Below are 21,282 nucleotides of genomic sequence, written 5' to 3' on the forward strand. Positions count from 1 at the left end.
TCCATTTATCCATATCTGTCTATCCATATCGTATCTGTACCAAAAAGAATGAAAACCGGGTAGTACACCAATATATATTCTGTTCTATCTAAATATCTTGATTATTGGATCATAAAAATGATTAAATGTCTGAGGTTCACATTGTACTACAATAAATTTTTCACTTAAATATAAGCAATATGTGTGGGAGTCGGAGTCGGAGTCGTGGAGTCGGAGTCGGTGTCGGTGTAAGGGAAATTGAGGAGTCGGAGTTGCAAGTTTGGCTTACCGACTCCACAGCCCTGCGTCATAGCCACCGAACTACTACCCCTAATATCCCACACCATCCCATCAGCCAGAGCCACCGGACTACTACCCCTAATATCCCACACCATCCCATCAGCCAGAGCCACCGGACTACTACCCCTAATATCCCACATCATCCCGTCAGCCAGAGCCACCTGACTACTACCCCTAATATCCCACATCATCCTGTCAGAGCCACCGGACTACTACCCCTAATATCCAACATCATCCCGTCAGCCAGAGCCACAGGACTACTACCCCTAATAATACAAACTCAAGGGCAATAGGATGTAACTAATAGCCCCAAAAAAACGAAGCGATCCAATCAATATTATGTACGGTAACAAAATCACACAATTTTTATTTGATGAGACAAAAATTAAAAAGACTACATATCATTTTACATAATATACCCCAAGGGGGAATTGCACAGCCCAAGATACTATAATCAGAACAGTAAGTGTACATACATAACACAATAAATAACCATCAAATATCTCATACCATTGCTAGAATCCTCATAATCCTCACTATAAAAAACTATCAAGGGTTGACATTACTGAATTTAGTTATATCAGTGCCAAACTGACCCCAGAAGGTCTATTATATAGCATCTACAATATCAGTTGCTTACCCAGAGATAATAACATATCCTGAAATGATCATACAGTTGTGGCCAAAAGTATTGACACCCCTGCAATTCTGTCAGATAATACTCAGTATCTTCCTGAAAATGATTGCAAACACAAATTCTTTGGTATTATTATCTTCATTTAATTTGTCTTAAATGAAAAAACACAAAAGAGAATGAAGCAAAAAGCAAAACATTGATCATTTCACACAAAACTCCAAAAATGGGCCAGACAAAAGTATTGGCACCCTCAGCCTAATACTTGGTTGCACAACCTTTAGCCAAAATAACTGCGACCAACCGCTTCCGTTAGCCATCAATGAGTTTCTTACAATGCTCTGCTGGAATTTTAGACCATTCTTCTTTGGCAAACTGCTCCAGGTCCCTGATATTTGAAGGGTGCCTTCTCCAAACTGCCATTTTTAGATCTCTCCACAGGTGTTCTATGGGATTCAGGTATGGACTCATTGCTGGCCACCTTTGAAGTCTCCAGTGCTTTCTCTCAAACCATTTTCTAGTGCTTTTTGAAGTGTGTTTTGGGTAATTGTCCTGCTGGAAGACCCATGACCTCTGAGGGAGACCCAGCTTTCTCACACTGGGCCCTACATTATGCTGCAAAATTTGTTGGTAGTCTTCAGACTTCATAATGCCATGCACACGGTCAAGCAATCCAGTGGCAGCAAAGCAACCCCAAAACATCAGGGAACCTCCGCCATGTTTGACTGTAGGGACCGTGTTTTTTTTCTTTGAATGCCTCTTTTTTTCTCCTGTAAACTCTATGTTGATGCCTTTGCCCAAAAAGCTCTACTTTTGTCTCATCTGACCAGAGAACATTCTTCCAAATGTTTTAGGCTTTTTCAGGTAAGTTTTGGCAAACTCCAGCATGGCTTTTTTATGTCTCGGGGTAAGAAGTGGGGTCTTCCTGGGTCTCCTACCATACAGTCCCTTTTCATTCAGACGCCGACGGATAGTACGGGTTGACACTGTTGTACCCTCGGACTGCAGGGCAGCTTGAACTTGTTTGGATGTTAGTCGAGGTTCTTTATCCAACATCCGCACAATCTTGCGTTGAAATCTCTTGTCAATTTTTCTTTTCCGTCCACATCTAGGGAGGTTAGCCACAGTGCCATGGGCTTTAAACTTCTTGATGACACTGCGCACGGTAGACACAGGAACATTCAGGTCTTTGGAGATGGACTTGTAGCCTTGAGATTGCTCATGCTTCCTCACAATTTGGCTTCTCAAGTCCTCAGACAGTTCTTTGGTCTTCTTTCTTTTCTCCATGCTCAATGTGGTACACACAAGGACACAGGACAGAGGTTGAGTCAACTTTAATCCATGTCAACTGGCTGCAAGTGTGATTTAGTTATTGCCAACACCTGTTAGGTGCCACAGGTAAGTTACAGGTGCTGTTAATTACACAAATTAGAGATGCATCACATGATTTTTCGAACAGTGCTTTATGTTTCGTGTGGAATTACATCCAATTTGGCTTTAGGACAATTCTTTTTGTGTTTTTTCATTTAAGACAAATTAAATGAAGATAATAATACCAAAGAATTTGTGTTTGCAATCACTTTCAGGAAGAAACTGAGTATTATGTGACAGAATTGCAGGGGTGTCAATACTTTTGGCCACAACTGTAGCTAGAAAGCATAAAATAATGCCAGTGTCTAAATAGCCTGCTACCAGGTCTCTATAACTGAACAACAGTTACCGCACAAAAGCAATATCGGTATAGATCCTAATTACCTTAGCTGAGGTGTGACGGTAATTGTGGTGCTGTGCAAAAACCATAGTTCCACCATTCCGCTGTTCAAGCATCTCTCCCCTCACCTTCTGTATCCTCACCCATCCCTTGTAGATTGTGAGCCCTCGCGGGCAGGGTCCTCTCTCCTCCTGTACTAGTCGTGACTTGTATTGTTTAAGATTACTTTACTTTTTTTTTTATGTATACCCCTCCTCACGTATAAAGCGCAATAGAATGAATGGCGCTATAATAATAAAATAATAATCTGCTGGTTAATAGCGTTTTTGCTGGCAACAGGTTCCCTTTAATTGCTGTCTGATGAATGTTCTGTCACGCTGATTGCACTTAGGCTTATCATCAAGATCCGCTGCTGGCAGCTCTCTGTGCAATTGCCGCCCAATGACGTCCCAGATTTACTAAATGTGAGACTTTTGGAGGCCCTGCAGGTCATAATAACACATTTAGATCACACAGGCTTCTCACAGCAGCATAAGTAACATGTGGTCTGGCATTGTCATGTTGAAAAATGGCTCCTGTGACGCATGGTGAAATGGTCATAGTACTGGTTCCACCACCAAGTCATTATAACGCCGAGCTGTTAGTATATCTGGAATTAAGACTAGAGGGGTCTGGCTACTGTATATTATGCCACCCCACGTCATAATCCCAGGATTAGTGGGACATTCCCTTCTGCAAGCCTCTTCATAATGTTGCCCACGTGATGGCCACACCAGTTTCCAGCTACTTTGCAAAGGAGCTGCCAGCAGCGGATTTTGATGATTTGCTCAAGTGCATTCACCATGGCAGAATATTGCTCTGATAATCAGTAATAACCTCATTGATAGCAACCAAGGTGTGCAAGTGCAGGGATTTCTGCGCATGGCGTTCATAGTTCTTGGTGAATAAATCGAGATATTTTGAAACATTTATTATTTGCATCTCATTAACATTGTATTAGAAATCTATATACACAACACATTTTACACATATAGAATACTTATATTTATGTAAATTGATGTAATCCTTACATATTTTAATTGTGGTTTAGTAATCTAAAATATGACTCTAGCATTTTTCTGTTTTTAAATTTTACCAATGGAATGGTGCCACTAATTGGAGTTCCCTGCCCATAGTTTCTTACCTACCAGCCCCCATCTTCATCTTTTATCGGTGCCGCTCCAGTTGGTCTTCTGCACGTTGTGTCCTACAAGATCGTAGCAGTGTTTGCTGGACAATCTGGAATTCACAACTCCATGTAAGTCTATGAAAGCCAGAGCGAGGCCCTCATACACTTACATAGGGCTTGTAACCTCTGACTTCCGGTCAGTCGGAAGTTGCGATCACGTCCTGGTGGCTCTGGACCGGAGCAGGGCCGGGAACAGCTCAAGATGATGGCTGGTAAATATAACACAAAGGTCAGTGACCATATGGAAAAAAACCCACTGGAGTGGAGCTTTAAATAGTTATCTGGCTTCCTACAGGAAAGGAAGGCATCAATATATAGCATGAATGCCATTGGTCACGCGCGGTATGTGACACTTGCTATCCTTTTCAGGGTTGAATTGTGGCCAGGAGAGGCTGAACTTTTACATACTGTCTTCAATGTGAAGTACGTTACTAATTGCCCCTTGATATTGCTTACGTACCGGTTTGACATACTTTTTTTTTTCCACTTTTGAATGTTTGCAATGATGCCATAGTTTACATGTAGCACTATTGAAGAATGGGAAGTCGTGCTGTGTTCAAATGGCCCACATCTCCATTAAGTCCCCACTCCCAAGTTCCTCCTTCTCAAAGTTGCCCTTCTTTCACATAGTGTATCATTGCTAGAGTTGAGCGAATGCGTTTGGAATCGGTCACCGAGCTGAATTTGCCATATTGGTACACTATTCGTGCCACATTTATGTCTGATTCCGAACATATTCGTTCATTTCTACTGCCATTGACTCCAATGACGTATTTGCAATATTCGCCGCCAATCGTCACCGGGACCGAATTTTGAAAAATTCACTCAACTCTAATCATTGCCCAGAAGAAGCAGAATATGATCTGTGATGGTTCATCGGGAGGGTGTAGTCATATCACCTGGATCACTTTGTATTTTATGGATTCACAAAGGGCAAATGAAGTGGTGACCACTGGGCCGAAACGTCACTGGAAGTTATTTTGGGACTGGTCTTCATGTGACTGCTTATTATTTGAGTATATTAGAATGACAGAAATATAATCACGTAGCGTAAACCCTTTAATGTGGCTCTGAGGTTGCCTTTATGTAGAAATAAAAATCTTATAGGAATACCAGTATAAAGGACATTATGGAATAGGAAATTATTAATGTAATGTCGTTATATGGACTGGTCAGTGTAGACACAGGAGAGATACTGGCTGAGTCCGGCAATAGAATTCACAATTAGGGCCTCATTCACACGTCAGTATTTGTATGCCACAGCCAAGAGTGGGACTTACAGAAAAAATTATATTAGGTTAACTCCTATTCTGTGTTTTGGAGACGTTCCTGGTTTTGGCTACAAATACTTTTTGAGTGCTGATGCAAAAATACTGATGTGTGCATGAGTTCTTAAACTGTGATAGCTGGCAGGGAAGGTGAAGCAATGAGTTCCTTTGTGTCACTGATGCTGACCCTGGTCTCTTGCATTAGCAAGAAAACTAAAAAGCTGTAACCTATGACAATAGGTTTGATGTAAAAATTTATATGGGTAGATATACCCTTGTGCGTGCTGTGTCCTGCCCAAATTAGACAGTCTTATTGAGCTCTCAAAGGAAAAAAAGAGGAAGCTACACTTGGTTAGCAACAACTCATTCCAGCAGAACTCTGCCAGTTTATTCACATTCGTGGTTTTTTATCAGTTCGTACAAAGGAGTGGTTACTCATTAACATAAAGGCTGATCTTCTTATCTAATTGGTCAGTTTAGATACATGAACATATATGGGTGTCCGACCTAAGGTGACTTAAGCATCAGATGATATACTGCCCCTTGTCTTACAATGTCAGCAAGACTCCAATATCGGTTTGGACCATCTGGCCTAACTTCCTCTTCTGTATTGTCTGGGACAAATGTCACAAGTCAATGCTCTGGCTTCATGGTTTAGGTCATCTTTAGCAACTGATTACAAAGTTCAGAACAGCTGTGAATATATCTCTAAGTGCGCATATAGAAATATATACTTTAGAGTGTATATGGGTACATAAGTATATAGCCTATAGCAGGCAAGTGAGATCTAGATGAAATACATATATATTTCCATAACAGGTTCACACGGAATTGTTTTTTTGGAGCAGAAACTCTCCATATCCTTCTTTGAAACTTGAGCCTCAATTCATCACGGTGTTTAATCCAGAGTATTGGCCAAAAAAAAGACCTTGTTCAAAAATTTGACCCATTTTCAATGAGAAACAAATGCAACTTTTGGTGTTTTCATACCACTTTCGATCAGTTTTGCTAAAGTGGGTCAGTGCCTGTTACCACGCGCCTGACAAATTCATCAACAATGGCAGTGTACATTATAGGAGAGATAATACTCCAGGCCGTAAGTGCAGTAATATTTTTGGCGAGGCGCACGCCACTGAGATGTGCCAAATTCATTAAACAGTGTGGGCTGAATTAATTAAAAAGTGCTGTTTATTTCTGCACACCCCTCGTTAAGACAGATGCATGAAACGCCAATCTTACGCCGCAAAAAGGCTTAGTATGAACATACTCTAAGAATGCGCCTCCTGCACTCATGAAGATCTCCATAAATTCAGCTTATTTTATCCTGTCTCTGCACCTTACAATATGAGCTGATATCTCTCTGCCTCAAACCTGTCTTGTTTTATCCACATGGTGTCTTGGAGTATGTGCATGTTGTCTTTTTCAGGTGGCTTCTGCCACGGAAACCGACAGCAAAAACGATCCGAAAATGCTGAAAAGAGTGAACATATGCATTTCTGTATAAAAACGGCCTGCTGTTTGTATGTTATTATAAACGTCTTTTAACCTCATCAGGATTCTAAATACACCAAGTGGTAAAAGAAATGACCTGTCCATTCTTCTGGTGTTTCTGCTTGAAAAACACTGTTTTACAAGTCAATGAGAAGGCTCAAAAGACACCCAGACGTCTTTTGGGACATTTTTCCATGGTTTTTGCTTGAAAAAAACAATATACTAGCAGTTTCTTCATTACTTAGTGAACTGAAAAAACATCCTGAAAGCAACAGTAAAAAAATAAATATATAAGGAAAACTATCGAAAAAATTCTCGGGAAGTGTCCGAAAAAATGACTCAAGACTCTTCAGCGAAAAAAAAATGCCGGATTTCCGAAAGTGTGTTCTGCTTGAAAGGTTTGCCTGAGTTTAAAAGACGTTGTGGTCAAATACCCATACAGGGTTTTTTGTTCATCTTTTTGTGGCATCTGGGAAGATTACTTATTTGCACTAGTGATGAGCGAGCATGCTCAATAATCGATTGAGCATTGGGGGTGCTCAGGCACGCTCTGTACTCAATCAAGTATCATGGGTGCTCGAGCGCCATGCTTGAGTTCCTACTTCCTACCACAGATGTCTGGCGACTGTTAGACAGCCAATGAACATGCAGGGATTGCACGCTATACACTGTAACGCCGCACCCATGTTGGATACTATCATTACTTTGATTGGCCAGCGACATGTCGTGGCACCACTGTTAAAGCCAGAACAGAGTGAACAAGTGTTTGGTTGAATACCTGATAATGATTCCAGTATGTTTCCCAGCACCTCCCTGTCTTCCACATGGCCCAGTCTCACCAGACATGAGTCTGGACCACATAATCCTTATCCACCACTTTTCTACGACCATGGCGACTCCCAGAAGACACTCCGAGGAGCTCTTTATATTTCCATTTATTGATTCTGGTCTCACCCTGCACGTTTCATGAGGGACATGAGGAGCTCATGTGTAGTGATGCCCAAATATTTGAGCACCCACGGACAGAAGAAGACGACGATGGGGAACGGCAATTAGTGTCTCAAGAGGTAGATGATGATGAGACACAGTTGCCAACAAGTGACTTTGTCAAGTCAACTAATCAAGAGGAAGAGAGGGCAGAAGTGGAAGACTAGGTGATGTACGATTGTTACTGACCCAACCTGGGAAGGTGGTCTGCAGAGCAAGGTCAGCAGTGCAGAGGGGCAGGGATTGGCAGCACTTCCATAGGCAGGACGAGGCAGTGGGGTGGCCAGTGTGAGAAGGTGGGTAGGGTTTGCACAGACTGGCTCTTTTTTTTAAAAGAAAGTGCAGACAATAAACAAAACAAATAGTAATTTGTAGCCTGTGCCATACCAAGATCAGCAGGGACCTGACCACTAACAGCGTGATCGCCACCAGCATGCTCAGGCACATGTAATCAAAGAACCTGACTAGGTGGGCCGAACGCGTAGGTCTACAATCTGTTTCTGCGAGTGTCTCCACTGCCTCTTCCTTTGTGCTACGTGATTGCCCATCTCCTGCCCATGACGCGGGCATGGATGTTTCCAGCCCTGCACCTGTCATTGCTCATTCACAAGCACCATCAGCAACCACGTACACTTCTTATCCCAGCGCAGCGTTCAGCTGTCCTGACACAAGGCCTTGGAATGTAAGCGAAAATAGCCACCCACAGGCCCAAGCACTAACGGGCACATTTCCTGACTTCTTGCCCTGGAAATGTTGCTGTTTAGGCTTGTGAACGCTGAAGCTTTCAGCAACCTCATGTGGCTGCTGTCCCTCACTACTCGGTCCCTAGCTACCACTATTTTTCCCAGTGTGCTGTCCTTGCCTCACACCAGCACTTGTCCCATAATATCACCCGTGCCCTGACCAACGCAGTTACTGAGAAGGTCCACGTAATGACCGACACGTGCTCAAGTGCTTGTGGCCAGGGATGCTACATTTCCTTGAAGGCACAATGGGTGAACTGTTGTGAGTTCATTTTCCCCTTCATTACTGAGGCCCGAGGAACTCCCTCTTCTGGTAAAGAAAGGTAGTGAGCCTGATTATCAAACACCTGAGGCTGATGATGATGACTGGCTGAGTGGAGTTACTGACTGGATATAAGGCTGCCGACGCCCTTCTGCCCTGCGGGTGATTTCTCTGTGGGATCCTTGGAAACCAGTCTGAATTCCTGCTCCTCTAAAGCTAAGTTTGCTGCTCGGCCTTTTGCTTTGGTGCTTTGACTTTGTTTTGCTTTGTTTTTCTGGATTTCTGCCATTCCCTGCTGGGGTGTGCTGAATTCATTTAGCTCTGTCTTCTGAAAATACCTGAGTGCTGATTTAGTTTTTGAAGCCTAGCTGCTCCAGGGCCTTTTTCATATCAGCTTGTTGGCTTATGTCTTTGATAGGGTTTTGGCAGATTGCAGACAGCAGCCTTCCTGTCCTTTCCTATCTAGGTAGTTTTGGGCCCCGTCTTTTCTCAGTCTATCTTTCTGTCTGTGTTAGTATTTTCATCTTGCTTCACCGTCATTATATGTTGGGGGCTGCCTTTTGCTTTGGGGTCTGCTCTGGGGCAGTTTAGATTTCCCCTTTCTTTCTTTAGGCCTATGTAATTCTCCGGCTGTGATCGAGGGGTCTAGGGCATCGTAGGAACCCCCCACGGCTACTGCTAGTTGTGTTGATAGGTTCAGGGGTCTGCAATCCGATAGTTGCCAACTTCTCTGGTTTTCTGGACTTAGCTTGTATTTCTGCTTTTGCCTCCTACGGTGACTCATTCATAACAGTGAACCTAATAAAGGCCATGGCCGGGTCTGGCCCTGGGACTGCGCACGTTCTACCGATGCCGATGATTGCAGGCTCTAGTTTCATCAGGGTTTCCAGCACCTCCTACACCAGTTCCTGCATCCCTTCATTGTCCTGCATCTCCGAATTGTCATCTATGTAAGTCGCAAACTGGAAGCACTGCCTTGGTGAAGCAGCTGCAGGCTCTGACAAAACTAATTTGCTTAGGTGACAAATGGCACACTGCTCCCGACTTGTTGAAAGGTATAGCCGACCAGACCAGATTTTTGTTTCTTACCACTTAACCTACAACTGGACGTTGTATGTGATAATGGCCGTAACCTGGTGGCGTTTTTAACGGTAGGTAAATGTACTATGCCTGGCCTACATGCGCAACTTAATGATTCAGCGGTTTCTGAAAACTTGCACAGATTTTCCTGAGCTACTTCTGAAGGTACGCCATGTGTGCGCCCATTTCCACAAGTCAGCTGCCGCTGCAGCAGCCCTTGCAAATGGCAGCTCACAGACTTGTATGCGACGTGACCATGCGCTGGAGCTCCACATTACATATGTTGGCAAGACTTTGTGTGCAGCAGAGGGCAGTAGAATCTACAACGTCTTTCTGTATTCTGGTCATTATACACACATGACAACCAACGATGGGCATGAATTTCTGACATCTGTGAGGATCTCCAAAACTTTGAGGAATCAACCTAGACGGTGAGCAGCAATAACTCCATAATCGGTGTAACTATCCCGCTTCTGTGTCTACTCAAATACTCGCTGCTCACGAATAAAGAGGAAGCTTTGCATGTGAACCAGGTAGAGATGCGAAAAGTAAATACACAGGCTGATACTACCCATCCAAGTATCATCTCCTCTTCTTAGTGTGGATTGGGTAATAATGAGGAGGAGGAACAGGAGGCTGCGCTACTGAGGATACTACCCACACCAGCTTCATCCCGTCTGTTCAGGGTGGATGGGCTGAAGAGGAGGAGAGGGAGAGTCGTCCTCTTGGTGGAGACACAGAAGTCTTGCCTGTTGGGAGTCTTGCACACGAGGCAAACTTTGCCTTGCTGCTTTTCCCGTGACCCTCGCGTTATACTCATTTGGCCAACACTAATTACTGTTTTTTTTCAGCCTTCTCGACCCACGCTACAAGGAGATCTTTTCATCTGTCCCTTCTGCGGGGAGAGACCTGCAATACCAGAAGACACTGGTCGAACGATTAGTACAAAATTTCCCAACTGACAACGCTGGCGGCAGAGGTCTTGGGTCCTTGGGCAACCAAGGAGGAAAGGCGAAAGAGGCACACACACACACCAGTTCCAACAACTATCAAATTAAAGGTCTGGGACAGTTTCATTAGACTTTCTCCCTAATGTGTGGGGTAGTCTGACAAGGAAGGAAGTGTGTATCCAAGTTGGACATATGGCATGAACTGTTCCTCCTATGCCTTGTAGGTGCTGGCCTGCGCTGCTGCTATCGTTTTGTCAGCGGGCATATAGTGCTGCCAGGGGGGCATAACTCATAGGCGCATCCGTCAACTGAAAATACTAACGGACTGTGAGGTGATGGAAAAGAAGAAGAAACCATGAACAGTACATCCAATTGGACTTTTTAACACCACCGGTGACTGCAGCAGAACATAGAGCCAATTGGATGTACTGTTCATGGTTTCTTCTTCTTTTCCATCACCTCATACTTTCCCTGTTACCTGCATTGAGTGAAAGGATCGTTTTGGATTAGAGATATCTAGGCAGGGCTTAACATTGCTATTGCAGTATTGTATATCGCTGCACTGTTAAAACAGGCCTTGTCAGGGCTAAATATTTTCCTCTCTGTAGTAAAATCTCTATTTCCTGCATTGAGTGACCATGGTCAGCATTGTTGTCACAGAAAGTACCATCGAAAAGTTGATAGGGCAGACATCCAAATGGATGGTCGCTGTCACAAGGACTTGCGATCGGCCTGAGGTTATCCAGAGTCGCAACGCTCATGGTAAAAGCGCGGCTGGATGAGGCCTCAGAGGACCGCCCCGATGCTGCGCCCGGTACCCCGGATTTATTTTGGTCTGATAAATGCACACATCTCTGGCGGTCAGTGCTTGTTTGCACATATTGGCTCGAGAATTACCACAGTTGTCCAAGTTAACGGTTTCGATCGATCAAAGGAACCATAACTGATTTAATGAGCTATTTGCAGTTTCACTGTACCGTCAAACTTTGTAAACTCTAAATTTTTAGAGGGTCATCATGCGGCACTCGATCAAAAATTGTCTTCCAGGGTGTATTGCAGTCCCCTACTTCTAATTTTTGGCAGCCCATGAACTTACTGCATAGGCTTTACCTAGTCTAGGAGTCCCATACTTTTAAAAATGGGAAAAAAATGTATTTCTGAGGCCCTCCTCTACGTGTCTTCCAGGGTATATCTAATTTTTTGCAGCACTGGCGATAAAATCAATTTTATCTTCTGTTTTGAATGATTTATTGTCAGTCCATAAAAGTGGCAAACAGAGATGAGTCCAGATGTCTTAACCATGCTGTTCCAATACCATTTGAGCACTATTTCCTACCATTTCTGTGTTTTGTTTTTTTTTCCTGCCCCTCCAGCCCTTCCGTTATGGCCTGCTGGAAAAATTCTGCAGCCAACCACTGGCCCCATCGGTCTCGTGCCATAAACTTTGTAGATTGTGAGCCCTCGCGGGCCGGGTCCTCTCTCCTCCTGTACCAGTCATGACTTTTATTGTTTAGGATTATTGTACTTGTTTGTTTTTCATTTTTTTTTTTTTTTTTTTTTGTGTACTGTATACCCCGGCTCGCATGTAAAGCGCCATGGAGTAAATGGTGCTATAATAATAAACCGCTGAGGCCAGTGATTGGCTGCAGTGGATTAGTGGGGTTTACGGGGCCACCATAAATGGAGGTGCTGGGACCAGCAAAGATGGGTAAGTATACTTTTTTTTTTTTTATTACCTGATTGTGTATTAGTGGCTGGGGACAGATATTTCATTACCTTAGAAAACCCATTCCTGTGTGGGATGTAAGTGGTCGCTCATACTAACCTCTCGTTAAGCAGTTGTGCCTTCAGGAGGCGACACATGTTTACGATAAACACTTCTCAGATTGATGTTGTTCTTATTAGTCAGAGCCAGTAGGATCTCCGGCCGTAACTTGGGTGACTCCCTAAGCAAATAGCAATCAAAGGTTATGTCTATCGCTGGCTTCTCAGATCCTGCAGCTACAGGTCGACGCTCCAGAAACCATCATGTCATTCACAATGAGACGCGCCATTCTTACACCGAGAGCACCTGTTCTCAAGGGGCTTTACAGGTACGAGCGTTGGTGACTTGTCTATTGTAATATATCGGTGACATATCAAACCACTAAAAAGGATGTGCAGAGCTGAAACTTATTCATGACATATCATTACAATACGTTCTTGATGAAAACTTATTTTAAAAGATGCTTTGGTGAGCCTTCACGTTTCAGACCACATTAATGATTGTATGGGGGAATATGGCATAAAGAGCAATTCCCCCAATGTAATGTTATCGCAGTCCTTCCCATTTCAAGCAGGAATATTTCTATAATAACATGGGGCTGTAATACAAACCTGCAACTGGACTATGTCAGTGCAGTGAGCATTTTATTGTGATGTGCAGCATCCATATTTGTTTTGAAGCAATGAAATTCCAGAATCTAATCATTAGTCAAATTTCCCGAGAAATATACAAACTGCCATAACAAAGCAAAGCAGCAATGTCAGGTTAAAGTCCGGATCGACTTGCTGAGATATAGATATTAATATCCTGCAGATATATAATTTCACAACCACCCCCCCTTCATGTTTTAAAATTGCCTTTCATGTGGACTTTATTCTATAACTTTTTATGCTTGTTTAAACAAATAATAAAAAGAAATGATATGGGGTCCCCTTTTTTATGAAATCAGCAAAGGTAAAGCAGACAGCTGTGAGCTGATGTTATCCGGCTTGGGAAGGTCCATGGTTATTGGGCTCTTCCAACCTAAATATACCAACAGAAGTGGTGCATCACATTAGATGCTCCAAGTCCGGTATTTCGCCTTAGCTCTTCCCGATGGCCCTAATGCATTAGAAATTGGGGTAATGGGGCTTTGGGTTTGTCAGACCCAAATTGTCCTAAACCACAGCTGACATCAAGCCCTGATGTTAGTAATTTAGAGGTGTCTATCAGACACCCCCAGTACTAAAAAGTAAAAAAAAAAAACAAAAAAAAAAAAACCATCCATGACACTTGCCCTGGTGGTTCACCGATTTATTAAAAAAAAAAAAAATGCAGGTCTGATATAGTCCAAAAGAATCTGACCTAGACTACAAATGGCAACCTGAAAAGACAAAAATGAAAGCAAGACACTGTCCCTCGTTCACCAATTTATTCTGGAAAAAAAAAAGTCCCACCTAGGTCCAACGTAGTTCTGTGTTTCCCGTGATGTTCCCCGAATCCGTCGTCCAAAGCCTACGGTGCCTCGTTCTGAGGCTCCGTAAAAATTTAGACACCACTGATGGCAGCGCTGTTTGGACGCCGGAGTCACATGTCACAACAACTGCACGAGAGGCCCGGGACCGAGAGTGATGACTCCGCTGGAACGGCGCTGGGACGGGAGGCAAGGTATAGGTTTTAGTTTCTGAAAGCCAAACATTTTGATCAAGAAGGGCTGGACAAATCCCTTAACCTTAAAATTCACAGCCGATTCTGTATAAATAGTAAATGTAACCGTTTCCACATTACATCCACATTGCTCAGCATTAGATGAATATATTATCACCTGTATGTGTGAAGATCTAGCGGTCTGTGTCTCGCACTGTATAGCAGTAATGGGACAGGATCAATAATGTGATCTCTGGCTGACTCTCTACGTCAATAGAATTCAAAGGTTACAACTTTCACTGAGCGCGGAGATTCACAATGTCCAGGCAAATACACCACAGACCAACATGTCTGATATACTAAGGCGCATTATTTATACACCCACAGCCCCTGTCCGAAGGGATGTCTACAGGTATGAGGTCTTATACTGGTTATTATGTGGTAAATTGCTGCATTACTATTATCCTATACAGATATTATATAATTGCATTTGACTTTACAGCGTCTCGTGTCTTGTTTTACAGCTTTATATTGTGACAATACCGCATGCAGAAATGTCCTAATGCGTCTGATATGCCTGTATCATTTGCTTTATTCTACATGGAGCTGATCTCTGTGCGTTCTCGTGTGCTGTACATGGAGCTGATCTCTGTGCGTTCTCGTGTGTTGTACATGGAGCTGATCTCTGTGCGTTCTCGTGTGTTGTGCATGGAGCTGATCTCTGTGCGTTCTCGTGTGCTGTACATGGAGCTGATCTCTGTGTGTTCTTGTGTGCTGTACATGGAGCTGATCTCTGTGCGTTCTTGTGTGCTGTACATGGAGCTGATCTCTGTGCGTTCTCGTGTGTTGTACATGGAGCTGGTCTCTGTGCGTTCTCGTGTGTTGTGCATGGAGCTGATCTCTGTGCGTTCTCGTGTGTTGTACATGGAGCTGATCTCTGTGCGTTCTTGTGTGCTGTACATGGAGCTGATCTCTGTGCGTTCTCGTGTGTCGTCCATGGAGCTGATCTCTGTGCGTTCTCGTGTGCTGTACATGGAGCTGATCTCTGTGCGTTCTCGTGTGCTGTACATGGAGCTGATCTCTGTGTGTTCTCGTGTGCTGTACATGGAGCTGATCTCTGTGCGTTCTCGTGTGCTGTACATGGAGCTGATCTCTGTGCGTTCTCGTGTGTCGTCCATGGAGCTGATCTCTGTGCGTTCTCGTGTGCTGTACATGGAGCTGATCTCTGTGCGTTCTCGTGTGCTGTACATGGAGCTGATCTCTGTGCGTTCTCGTGTGTTGTACATGGAGCTGATCTCTGTGCGTTCTCGTGTGCTGTACATGGAGCTGATCTCTGTGCGTTCTCGTGTGCTGTACATGGAGCTGATCTCTGTGCGTTCTCGTGTGCTGTACATGGAGCTGATCTCTGTGCGTTCTCGTGTGCTGTACATGGAGCTGATCTCTGTGCGTTCTCGTGTGCTGTACATGGAGCTGATCTCTGTGCGTTCTCGTGTGCTGTACATGGAGCTGATCTCTGTGCGTTCTCGTGTGCTGTACAGCTGTACATGGAGCTGATCTCTGTGCGTTCTCGTGTGCTGTACAGCTGTACATGGAGCTGATCTCTGTGTGTTCTCGTGTGCTGTACATGGAGCTGATCTCTGTGCGTTCTCGTGTGCTGTACAGCTGTACATGGAGCTGATCTCTGTGCGTTCTCGTGTGCTGTACATGGAGCTGATCTCTGTGCGTTCTCGTGTGCTGTACAGCTGTACATGGAGCTGATCTCTGTGCGTTCTCGTGTGCTGTACAGCTGTACAAGGAGCTGATCTCTGTGTGTTCTCATGTGCTGTACATGGAGCTGATCTCTGTGCGTTCTCGTGTGCTGTACAGCTGTACATGGAGCTGATCTCTGTGCGTTCTCGTGTGTTGCACATGGAGCTGATCTCTGTGCGTTCTCGTGTGCTGTACATGGAGCTGATCTCTGTGCGTTCTCGTGTGTTGTACATGGAGCTGGTCTCTGTGCGTTCTCGTGTGCTGTACATGGCGCTGATCTCTGTGCGTTCTTGTGTGTTGTGCATGGAGCTGATCTCTGTGCGTTCTCGTGTGTTGTACATGGAGCTGATCTCTGTGCGTTCTCGTGTGCTGTACATGGAGCTGATCTCTGTGCGTTCTCGTGTGTCGTCCATGGAGCTGATCTCTGTGCGTTCTCGTGTGCTGTACATGGAGCTGATCTCTGTGCGTTCTCGTGTGTCGTCCATGGAGCTGATCTCTGTGCGTTCTCGTGTGCTGTACATGGAGCTGATCTCTGTGCGTTCTCGTGTGCTGTACATGGAGCTGATCTCTGTGCGTTCTCGTGTGTTGTACATGGAGCTGATCTCTGTGCGTGTTCTCGTGTGCTGTACATGGAGCTGATCTCTGTGCGTTCTTGTGTGCTGTACATGGAGCTGATCTCTGTGCGTTCTCGTGTGCTGTACATGGAGCTGATCTCTGTGCGTTCTCGTGTGCTGTACATGGAGCTGATCTCTGTGCTTTCTCGTGTGCTGTACATGGAGCTGATCTCTGTGCGTTCTCGTGTGCTGTACAGCTGTACATGGAGCTGATCTCTGTGCGTTCTCGTGTGCTGTACATGGAGCTGATCTCTGTGCGTTCTCGTGTGCTGTACAGCTGTACATGGAGCTGATCTCTGTGCGTTCTCGTGTGCTGTACATGGAGCTGATCTCTGTGCGTTCTCGTGTGCTGTACAGCTGTACATGGAGCTGATCTCTGTGCGTTCTCGTGTGCTGTACAGCTGTACATGGAGCTGATCTCTGTGCGTTCTCGTGTGCTGTACATGGAGCTGATCTCTGTGCGTTCTCGTGTGCTGTACATGGAGCTGATCTCTGTGCGTTCTCGTGTGCTGTACAGCTGTACATGGAGCTGATCTCTGTGTGTTCTCGTGTGCTGTACATGGAGCTGATCTCTGTGTGTTCTCGTGTGCTGTACATGGAGCTGATCTCTGTGCGTTCTCGTGTGCTGTACAGCTGTACATGGAGCTGATCTCTGTGCGTTCTCGTGTGCTGTACATGGAGCTGATCTCTGTGCGTTCTCGTGTGCTGTACAGCTGTACATGGAGCTGATCTCTGTGCGTTCTCGTGTGTTGTACATGGAGCTGATCTCTGTGCGTTCTCGTGTGCTGTACAGCTGTACATGGAGCTGATCTCTGTGCGTTCTCGTGTGCTGTACAGCTGTACATGGAGCTGATCTCTGTGTGTTCTCGTGTGCTGTACATGGAGCTGATCTCTGTGCGTTCTCGTGTGCTGTACAGCTGTACATGGAGCTGATCTCTGTGCGTTCTCGTGTGTTGTACATGGAGCTGATCTCTGTGCGTTCTCGTGTGCTGTACATGGAGCTGATCTCTGTGCGTTCTCGTGTGTTGTACATGGAGCTGGTCTCTGTGCGTTCTCGTGTGCTGTACATGGAGCTGATCTCTGTGCGTTCTCGTGTGTTGTGCATGGAGCTGATCTCTGTGCGTTCTCGTGTGTTGTACATGGAGCTGATCTCTGTGCGTTCTTGTGTGCTGTACATGGAGCTGATCTCTGTGCGTTCTCGTGTGTCGTCCATGGAGCTGATCTCTGTGCGTTCTCGTGTGCTGTACATGGAGCTGATCTCTGTGCGTTCTCGTGTGCTGTACATGGAGCTGATCTCTGTGCGTTCTCGTGTGCTGTACCTGGAGCTGATCTCTGTGCGTTCTCGTGTGTCGTCCATGGAGCTGATCTCTGTGCGTTCTCGTGTGCTGTACATGGAGCTGATCTCTGTGCGTTCTCGTGTGCTGTACATGGAGCTGATCTCTGTGCGTTCTCGTGTGCTGTACATGGAGCTGATCTCTGTGCGTTCTCGTGTGCTGTACATGGAGCTGATCTCTGTGCGTTCTCGTGTGCTGTACCTGGAGCTGATCTCTGTGCGTTCTCGTGTGTCGTCCATGGAGCTGATCTCTGTGCGTTCTCGTGTGCTGTACATGGAGCTGATCTCTGTGCGTTCTCGTGTGTTGTACATGGAGCTGATCTCTGTGCGTTCTCGTGTGTTGTACATGGAGCTGATCTCTGTGCGTTCTCGTGTGCTGTACATGGAGCTGATCTCTGTGCGTTCTCGTGTGCTGTACATGGAGCTGATCTCTGTGCGTTCTCGTGTGCTGTACATGGAGCTGATCTCTGTGCGTTCTCGTGTGCTGTACATGGAGCTGATCTCTGTGCGTTCTCGTGTGCTGTACATGGAGCTGATCTCTGTGCGTTCTCGTGTGCTGTACATGGAGCTGATCTCTGTGCATTCTCGTGTGCTGTACATGGAGCTGATCTCTGTGCGTTCTCGTGTGCTGTACAGCTGTACATGGAGCTGATCTCTGTGCGTTCTCGTGTGCTGTACATGGAGCTGATCTCTGTGCGTTCTCGTGTGCTGTACAGCTGTACATGGAGCTGATCTCTGTGCGTTCTCGTGTGCTGTACAGCTGTACATGGAGCTGATCTCTGTGTGTTCTCGTGTGCTGTACATGGAGCTGATCTCTGTGCGTTCTCGTGTGCTGTACAGCTGTACATGGAGCTGATCTCTGTGCGTTCTCGTGTGCTGTACATGGAGCTGATCTCTGTGCGTTCTCGTGTGCTGTACAGCTGTACATGGAGCTGATCTCTGTGCGTTCTCGTGTGCTGTACAGCTGTACATGGAGCTGATCTCTGTGTTCTCGTGTGCTGTACATGGAGCTGATCTCTGTGCGTTCTCGTGTGCTGTACAGCTGTACATGGAGCTGATCTCTGTGCGTTCTCGTGTGTTGTACATGGAGCTGATCTCTGTGCGTTCTCGTGTGCTGTACATGGAGCTGATCTCTGTGCGTTCTCGTGTGTTGTACATGGAGCTGATCTCTGTGCGTTCTAGTGTGCTGTACATGGAGCTGATCTCTGTGCGTTCTCGTGTGCTGTACATGGAGCTGATCTCTGTGCGTTCTCGTGTGCTGTACATGGAGCTGATCTCTGTGCGTTCTCGTGTGCTGTACATGGAGCTGATCTCTGTGCGTTCTCGTGTGCTGTACATGGAGCTGATCTCTGTGCGTTCTCGTGTGCTGTACATGGAGCTGATCTCTGTGCGTTCTCGTGTGCTGTACATGGAGCTGATCTCTGTGCGTTCTCGTGTGCTGTACATGGAGCTGAACTCTGTGCGTTTTCGTGTGCTGTACATGGAGCTGATCTCTGTGCGTTCTCGTGTGCTGTACATGGAGCTGATCTCTGTGCGTACTCGTGTGCTGTACATGGAGCTGATCTCTGTGCGTTCTCGTGTGTTGTACATGGAGCTGATCTCTGTGCGTTCTCGTGTGCTGTACATGGAGCTGATCTCTGCGTTCTCGTGTGCTGTACATGGAGCTGATCTCTGTGCGTTCTCGTGTGCTGTACAGCTGTACATGGAGCTGATCTCTGTGCATTCTCGTGTGCTGTACATGGAGCTGATCTCTGTGTGTTCTCGTGTGCTGTACAGCTGTACATGGAGCTGATCTCTGTGCGTTCTCGTGTGCTGTACATGGAGCTGATCTCTGTGCGTTCTCGTGTGTTGTACATGGAGCTGATCTCTGTGCGTTCTAGTGTGCTGTACATGGAGCTGATCTCTGTGCGTTCTCGTGTGCTGTACATGGAGCTGATCTCTGTGCGTTCTCGTGTGCTGTACATGGAGCTGATCTCTGTGCGTTCTCGTGTGCTGTACATGGAGCTGATCTCTGTGCGTTCTCGTGTGCTGTACATGGAGCTGATCTCTGTGCGTTCTCGTGTGCTGTACATGGAGCTGATCTCTGTGCGTTCTCGTGTGCTGTACATGGAGCTGATCTCTGTGCGTTCTCGTGTGCTGTACATGGAGCTGATCTCTGTGCGTTCTCGTGTGCTGTACATGGAGCTGATCTCTGTGCGTTTTCGTGTGCTGTACATGGAGCTGATCTCTGTGCGTTCTCGTGTGCTGTACATGGAGCTGATCTCTGTGCGTACTCGTGTGCTGTACATGGAGCTGATCTCTGTGCGTTCTCGTGTGTTGTACATGGAGCTGATCTCTGTGCGTTCTCGTGTGCTGTACATGGAGCTGATCTCTGTGCGTTCTCGTGTGCTGTACATGGAGCTGATCTCTGTGCGTTCTCGTGTGCTGTACAGCTGTACATGGAGCTGATCTCTGTGCATACTCGTGTGCTGTACATGGAGCTGATCTCTGTGCGTTCTCGTGTGTTGTACATGGAGCTGATCTCTGTGCGTTCTCGTGTGCTGTACATGGAGCTGATCTCTGTGCGTTCTCGTGTGCTGTACATGGAGCTGATCTCTGTGCGTTCTCGTGTGCTGTACAGCTGTACATGGAGCTGATCTCTGTGCATTCTCGTGTGCTGTACATGGAGCTGATCTCTGTGCATTCTCGTGTGCTGTACATGGAGCTGATCTCTGTGCGTTCTCGTGTGCTGTACAGCTGTACATGGAGCTGATCTCTGCGTTCTCGTGTGCTTTACATGGAGCTGATCTCTGTGCGTTCTCGTGTGCTGTACATGGAGCTGATCTCTGTGCGTTCTCGTGTGCTGTACATGGAGCTGATCTCTGTGCGTTCTCGTGTGCTGTACATGGAGCTGATCTCTGTGCGTTCTCGTGTGCTGTACAGCTGTACATGGAGCTGATCTCTGTGTTCTCGTGTGCTGTACATGGAGCTGATCTCTGTGCGTTCTCGTGTGCTGTACAGCTGTACATGGAGCTGATCTCTGTGTTCTCGTGTGCTGTACATGGAGCTGATCTCTGTGCGTTCTCGTGTGCGGTGTTACACTACACAGTGCAGTGACCTAATGCTCCTCTAAGGGGAATTAGATTTATTTAATAGTTTATTTGTTTTTTTACTTTTGCATAAGTAAAATGTTTCAGCGCACAGGTGTCGGACAGGAAGATTATGTCCTATAAGTGTTATTTGTACCCCGCCTGCAGGCTTCGGTACAGGTGCAGGAAAGGGTCCAATATGTGATTTGGTTAGGAGAAATTGAGACTAATCCACCCCAATCCACATTCTCCCAGCACTGCTGCAGATGATTGACAGGTCTCTTGCTTTGGGGGAAAAAAAAACCTAAGCTTCGGTCCATCACCTAGTCTCCGCCACTGCTCCTGGTGTCTGTTGTTGCCTTCAGTGCTGATGCCACATCGGCATGAGCTTAGTGATTGGCTGCAGCGCTGTCGATGTGACATCAGTGCTGCAAACAAGAAGAGACACCCAGAGCAGCAGTGGTGTAGACTTAGTTTTCTGAACTGGAAATCCC

At 45.8% G+C, this 21,282-nt stretch overlaps 1 protein-coding gene across 3 annotated transcripts in view; it reads left to right on the forward strand.

Moving 5' to 3' along the window:
* The window catches only part of RIDA (reactive intermediate imine deaminase A), a 30,015-nt gene that overhangs the window by 1,198 nt on the left and 7,535 nt on the right, over nucleotides 1-21,282 (forward strand). The window contains exon 1 of one of the 3 annotated variants that reach the window (XM_073550479.1): nucleotides 12,579-12,726. The exons of 1 other annotated variant lie outside the window; for it this stretch is intronic. In XM_073550479.1, coding sequence (XP_073406580.1) covers nucleotides 12,662-12,726 — 65 coding nt within the window. In that variant the 5' untranslated portion in view covers nucleotides 12,579-12,661. Of the gene's footprint in view, nucleotides 1-12,578; nucleotides 12,727-13,907; nucleotides 14,046-21,282 lie in introns of those variants that run through there. One more of the 3 variants, XM_073550477.1, reaches the window with a different exon arrangement.

Source organism: Dendrobates tinctorius, unplaced genomic scaffold (assembly GCF_039654945.1).
Source record: "Dendrobates tinctorius isolate UK_male_01 unplaced genomic scaffold, ASM3965494v1 ptg000165l, whole genome shotgun sequence".
Taxonomy (NCBI): domain Eukaryota; kingdom Metazoa; phylum Chordata; class Amphibia; order Anura; family Dendrobatidae; genus Dendrobates; species Dendrobates tinctorius.